Raw genomic sequence first — 6411 nt, 5'->3', positions numbered from 1 at the left:
CGCTACTTTTAGTAGACAAAATTTTTTTTTTGCTACTAAAAGTAACGATTTTAACCTAAAAAATATTAAAAAAAATTTAGAATTTTTTTTTTGATTTTTTTAAGTTTTTTGGGGGTTTAGTTTTTAGCATTTTAGCTTGGGGTGGGGGGGGGGGAGGGTTAGGTTTTTTTTAGGTTTTTTGGGGGTTTTACTTTTCAGCATTTAACTTGAGGGGGGGGGGGGGGTGTTAGGTTTTTTTGGGGGGTTGGGGGTGGAAGGGGGGGGGGTGTGGGTTAGGTTTTTTTAGCTATTTTAGGGTGTCCGGGGCACCCTTCGGTGACCCCTTAGGGGACTCAAGTCACCTATTAGGTGAGCATTGCCAACAATGAGGTGAGTTAGAGAGAGGAGAGAGAACCGGTGGGGAGATGCCGAAGAGAGGGGAGGAGAGAGGGAGGAGAGAGGGAGAGCTTGACCAATCAATGCTTTTCTTCTTTTTTTTTAAAAAAAAAAAACCAATTCACCTAAGAGGGGAGTGCCGCCATCAATTTAGGGTGTTAGGGGAGTTTAAGAGGGGAGTTGACGTGGCACACGAGGATTGGTTGGGCGTAAGAGAGGGGACTCACCACTTAGGTGAGCACCCCTTACACCCTTAGGTTGTGTTCACATTGGTTCTCGCAATAAAGGTGGTTCTCGTATGATCCTTACCCTATATATATATATATATATATACATATATATATATATATATATATATATATATATATATATATATATAGGGGGCTGCTAGAATGAGAACCACCCCGAGTTGTAAGAACCGCGAGAACTACACCCCACGGAGCGCCGTTCGCCATGATTTTTTTTACAAGTAGATGTGTGTATTATAAACACAGCCGTAAAAAATCATGGCGAACGGCGCTCCGTGGGGTGTAGTTTTTTACACCACAAGTTTGGTGTTTTTTAATTTTTTTTCTTTTTTCTTTTTTTTTTCACCAAACTTGTGGTGTAAAAAACTACACCCCACGGAGCGCCGTTCGCCATGATTTTTTACGGCTGTGTTTATAATATACACATCTACTTGTAAAAAAAAAATCATGGCAAACGGCGCTCCGTGGGGTGTAGTTCTCGCGGTTCTTACAACTCGAGGTGGTTCTCATTCTAGCGGCTCCCTATATATCTATACTATATTAATAAGCATATCCAAAGGACTTCTTAAGGTCATTAAAATTTCCTTAAAACACCTTTAATGCATAATGTACATCCCACTAAAGCAAAACAACATTTACTATCCCAATTATACCCTTTTGGTCACTGAAACAATAAACACGGACACAAATTAGGGTTTCACAAATATCCTCATTCTTATCCGCCTCCGTTTCTCTCTTCCTCTCTTGGCGATTCAGAAACACGAAGCTATCTTCACCAGATCTGTTTGAGATTTTGCTTTTTTCGGCTGCTATTGATGGTGGTTGTCTGGTTAAGTTGGCATTCCGACCACTCGACAACCGTAAGGTAAGATTTACTGTTGATTGTGGTTATTTCCTTTGAAGATTTGACTGTTATTTCCTATGAACATGTGTTCACCACAGATCGACGGAGAAGAGGTGCAACTGACACTTTTAGATCTACGGCCCCCAAACCCTAATGCGTTCAAACATTCAGATCTGGTATAAGGTAAGATTTGTTGTTGATTGTGGTTATTTCCTTATGAAAATTTGATGATTTAACATGTGCTCACCACAGATCGACGGAGAAGAGATGCCACAGACACTTTTAGATCTACGGCCCCCAAACCCTAATGCGTTCAAACATTCAGATCTGGTATAAGGTAAGATTTTTTGTTGATTGTGGTTATTTCCTTTGAAAATTTGATGATTTAACATGCAACTGAGCTTTTAGATCTGCTGCTCACAAACCCTAATACGGTCAAACTTTTAGATCTGGTATAAGGTAATTAATCGATTGTTTAGTTGATTTTTGTGTCGACCCATGTTTTAAATTTTGAGTTTAATTGTTTTTGATTGAAGAGTTTTTGTTCGATTCATAGTAAGAAAATGGGATTTATGGTGGTTCAGGTGTTGGAGGGTAACCAACCGGTTTTGATGTTCTACCTGGCCAATGTGGATTTCATATCTTGTAGAGTAATTCGATAAAATGATTTAAAATAGTTCAAATTTGTTCCCTGTCTAAGATCTAGGGTTTTATTGTAGCTTTTGAAGTTAACAGATTTAATTCATGCGATTCTATTGGAACAGGTGATGAGTTTGTTGCAAAACATGACTTAACGAAGATGAATCATGTGGTTTGTTCGAAGCCTAGGCAAGTCAACCTCTTCAGTTCCACCTTGAACGGGCCTGCTATGAATTGAAGATGACAAATGTGGTATATGTTCTTTAAGTCAGGGTTTTATTTCCGTAAAGAAGTTTGTTTTTTACTCTGAAATGAATTATTATGTGTATCTTGCAGCTATCAGCCAGCTGGACTTATATGAATATAATTCAGGCCCAGACTGAGCATGAATTTATGCACAATATTTCTGAGGAGGTCTGCTCTCAGTTACATTCTGGAAAGTGCTCCGTTCAATGATAGCCAAAAATGGTGTAAGAAATTCACTACTTGTAGCACCAATGCCAACTGCTTCAACAAGTCATATTCTTGGAAATAACGAGTGTTTTGAGCCCTACACTTCCAATATCTACAGCCGTCGGGTTTTAAGGTAGCTAATTTCTATTACATAAAAAGATATAAAAGAATAATATAAAACTTTAACCAGTTATTTTCGTCTGCAGTGGTGAGTTTGTTGTGGTGAACAAGCATTTGCTGCATGATTGACAATCTCACTAAGGTAATGGAGATCTCTGATTGATAATCTCACTAAGGTAATGTTTTAAAATGTTATCATTGCTCTCAGACAGGTCATTTTTGATATGGGTCAAAACGGGTTGGGGTGGGTTATTGACCCGAATTTTTTATATCCATTTCCTAATAACTTTGTGACAAAAGATAAGATATTGAGTATAGTACAAAACAATATGGATGTAGCAATCTAAACCTTTAGGATGATCTGTGCATTGGCAAATATATTTTCTATTCCTTTAAAATACGTGTATTTATTTTTGTGATCTGGACTTAACATTTTAATCTATTGTTATGTTACGAGGATCAGAGTATATCCCGCTAATTGGATCGGATGATGCAAGATACACTTTGTTGGGAGTGCCCAACTTTGAATAATGAAGCGACTTCTTTTTTTGATCGAGCCAAGCTTATAAAAAGTGAATTTGGATCGAGCCGGTGAGATATCGAAGGAGATTATGTCGGTTCGAAAGACGATCGAGCAGGTGAAGCTTGTGACGATGGAAGCTCAGATGGTTGAAAATTCTTTAGGCATACATGGAGATGAGATATTGTATGTTGGCGATCGTATATAGCCAGATGTAAGTGTTTCTAAAGTACATCTTCATTGACGGACAACCTTAATTTTTTCTGGTAGTTCAGTGATGCAACTATGCAAGTGCTATTTAAGATCTTTACAATTATGAACCATGGAATCCTTTAATTCAAAAAATCTTCTCAAATATTTGCCGTCTTGCAGGTGAATCAAACTGTTACCAAGGGTGAATAGCAGCTCATCGAAGGTGAATGGCAAATGACTTGGAGTTCACAGGTTGGTTTTTTACGTGTACTTTTGGATAATGATAAAGTTATCATGTAAGAATTTTCTTTTATATCATTGTTGAAGGGAAATTGAGACATTTAACACAATCCATAAAATTATTTTTCTTAGATAGTCACAGGTAGTTGGACAGAGAATGCAGCCAATGCGCGATTAACACCCGGTCTAGCAGTTCTTGGCTTGTTGATTGGACCAGTACCCATGCGCGATACACTGGTGTACACGGCCAGAATATCACCGCAGCAAAGGAGAGGTGAGCCGGTGCCTCAAGAACTGCTAGACCGGGTGTTAATCACGCATGGGTACTGGTCCCATCAGCAAGCCAAAAACGAGTTAAATGGTAAACCATTGTAAATAATTGTTACCGACTTTAACAAATTGACGATCTTGTATCAGGTATTTGCCATCTCAGACGGCAGCTAATGAAGTAGCATTCCAGCAGCATCCGGATTCCCCAATGACGATTTCTAGGAATATAACTGAAAGTGATCATGAGATGTCAGTGGATAATAGAAGTGGTTTGGATTCAAAGGAGTTATTGACGGTTCCGGATAGTAACGCGGGTGAGCTGGCGGTGGTCCCCATGAGGAAGCCAAAGGGAGCTGAGGTGGCACAACGCAGGATTCGTCGTCCGTTTTCTGTTTCCGAAGTGGAAGCTTTAGTCAAAGGTGTTGAGAAGCTTGGAACAGGAAGGTATAATATTATCATTACGAGTTTATATGAAACCTCAATAAAAAAAGAAACAGGATGACAAAGATTTTTCAGCCGTTTAATTTCTAAACCTAATGCCAGTGAGTTAATTTCTAAACCATAAAAATTGTTTTGTAAATAAGCCTATCTTGAAGTTGGTATGGGTATACTATTTAAACCAGTGTCGTTCTCGGTAGTTACTTAGCGATGATGACAGTTATATTTTTCTGGGCAGCTTATAAACAGACTTCTTTCCAGTATGTGATTTAATTAGTGGGCTGGGCCGGGCTGGTTGGGTATCGATTAAAACGGGTCGGGTTGCTTGGCTCGAAACACTTATAATTTTTTTTTGCAAATGAATCCGCAGCGTACAAATGAATCAGTTGTTTATAACTTATATAACTAAACAAGACAACCAAGCTGTGCGGTCAGCAGTATTAAAATATTTGTTATAAAATTACATCACTTACATTAAGACCGTGGGGTATGGCGGGGCTTGGGTTGGGGCTTGGGTTGGGCATTGGTTGACATGTGGAATGGGAAAAAAACCCACGCCCATGGGGTATGGTGGGGCTTGGGTTGGGGGCATGGGTTGACACATGGCCATTGAGAGCCCGCCATGTCACCTTGCTAGCCCGCCCCACGCCCGGCTTCAAACCCACGCCAAAGGGGCCACGCCCAAACCCAAGCCCCAACCCAAGCCCCAGGGGTGGTGGCTTGGGCGTTTTCACCCCACCCACGCCCCAACCCAAGCCCCATACCCAATGGCCTAAAGGGTTTATTACTCCGAACAGTTTTTAAACATCAACCCCTCCCTATTTGAAAAGTATGTTTGAGTAACATTCAAGTCAACTTTATGTGAAATGTAAACAGTCTGGTGGACAGTCGTACCTGGTTTCTTAGGAAGAAGAGACGGACTTCCATCGAACGCAGCATGGATCGAATTCGCTTACCATCCTTTTCGTGGGAATCATCTTTGGCATACTTTGAATCTAAAGGTTTAGATGTGCAAGACATGGTTACACTCTTAGGTAAGTCATCTATTCTAACAATATTGTTCCTATATTTATAACACACTGATAATTACTTGCAAGTCAAGCATGCTGATATTATGATCACGAAAGACCAAACTCTAAATATTGCCAGAACCGCACTCTTTAGTCACACATTTTTTTATAAGTTCTCAATAAAATTTATAACTTTTAGGAGCACATATGATGAGAAGAGTTCGATGCATTAACATTCATGATTGCCTATACAACTTCAACAACACTAGAAAACCCGACCCCACAATGGAAGAATCTACATTGAGTTACTTAAGGAACGGATGCCCTCCAAAAACGAGGTTGGGTCAACCTAACCCGCTCATAAACTTAAACCCGAGCAACCTGGACCAGCTCTTTACCAACTCCTACTACTCGCAAGTGTTGACCAATAAAGTTGTTTTAGGCGTCGACCAACAGCTTCGCTATGGGGGTGACACGTATGTTAAGCGATGAATATGCTTCGCCGATTCCAGATTTTAAGCTGCAGTTTACTTTTTCAATGGCTGGGATGGGTGGGCTTAAGGTTATAACTGGAACTGATGGTCAGATCCGACTCAACTGTCGAATGGTTAACAAGTAGATTGATTGTGGTTATTTTGTTATTAATAAATAGTTGGATTGTGTTCCATTAATGAAAATCAAAATCTAATTCTCTGCTGCTGATATATAAGAATTGTAATGAGTTCTTTAATTCTATGTTTACAAGTTGTATATTGCTTCAGTTATAAGTTTTCAAACCGGATGAAAGTCGTCTGAAATGTATTAAAATGCATAAAATCCTCCTAAATCCCATATTAAAAAAAGTTAAATTAGTTTTGTGATAATATTGTTCTTGCAGCTATATTAATTATTTATAAATTCAATAAAAATAAAAAAAAAAAAGTTGAGTTTCGACTCACACTAATAAACCAAACAATCGTTAAACGCCATAGAAAGTTACATCAAGAGCTACATCGATAGAGAGATTCTCAAGTCAAATAAAGTCAAACCTATCGCTATTGTTTTTGGTCAACTACTCAATTT

The 6411-nt window shown here is 39.0% G+C and overlaps 1 protein-coding gene across 6 annotated transcripts; it reads left to right on the top strand.

Annotated features, from left to right (window-relative positions):
* Window positions 1-1308: 1308 nt before the first annotated feature.
* Window positions 1309-6101, top strand: LOC110908210 (probable peroxidase 26). Of its 6 annotated transcripts, none has more exons than XR_004880769.1 (12): window positions 1324-1488; window positions 1566-1650; window positions 1720-1804; window positions 1876-1926; window positions 2232-2358; window positions 2443-2692; window positions 2766-2821; window positions 3143-3413; window positions 3572-3643; window positions 4049-4345; window positions 5216-5373; window positions 5549-6084. XR_004880769.1 is itself a non-coding variant. In XM_022153121.2 (9 exons), exons 7-9 carry the CDS (start codon window positions 4110-4112, stop codon window positions 5839-5841), a joined length of 687 nt encoding a protein of 228 aa, XP_022008813.1. In that variant the 5' UTR covers window positions 1853-1926; window positions 2232-2358; window positions 2443-2692; window positions 2766-2821; window positions 3143-3413; window positions 3572-3643; window positions 4049-4109; the 3' UTR covers window positions 5842-6101. The 6 variants fall into 6 exon arrangements, 1 of the variants encoding a protein (XP_022008813.1); XR_004880771.1 differs by having other exon boundaries at window positions 2766-2855; XR_004880770.1 differs by lacking the exon at window positions 1876-1926 and having other exon boundaries at window positions 1309-1488.
* The last annotated feature ends 310 nt before the right edge of the window (window positions 6102-6411 follow it).

The sequence above is a fragment of the Helianthus annuus genome, chromosome 15 (genome assembly GCF_002127325.2).
Source record: "Helianthus annuus cultivar XRQ/B chromosome 15, HanXRQr2.0-SUNRISE, whole genome shotgun sequence".
Classification (NCBI taxonomy): domain Eukaryota; kingdom Viridiplantae; phylum Streptophyta; class Magnoliopsida; order Asterales; family Asteraceae; genus Helianthus; species Helianthus annuus.
Note: the sequence above shows the minus strand (reverse complement) of the source record. Positions and strands in the feature narration are given on the sequence as shown.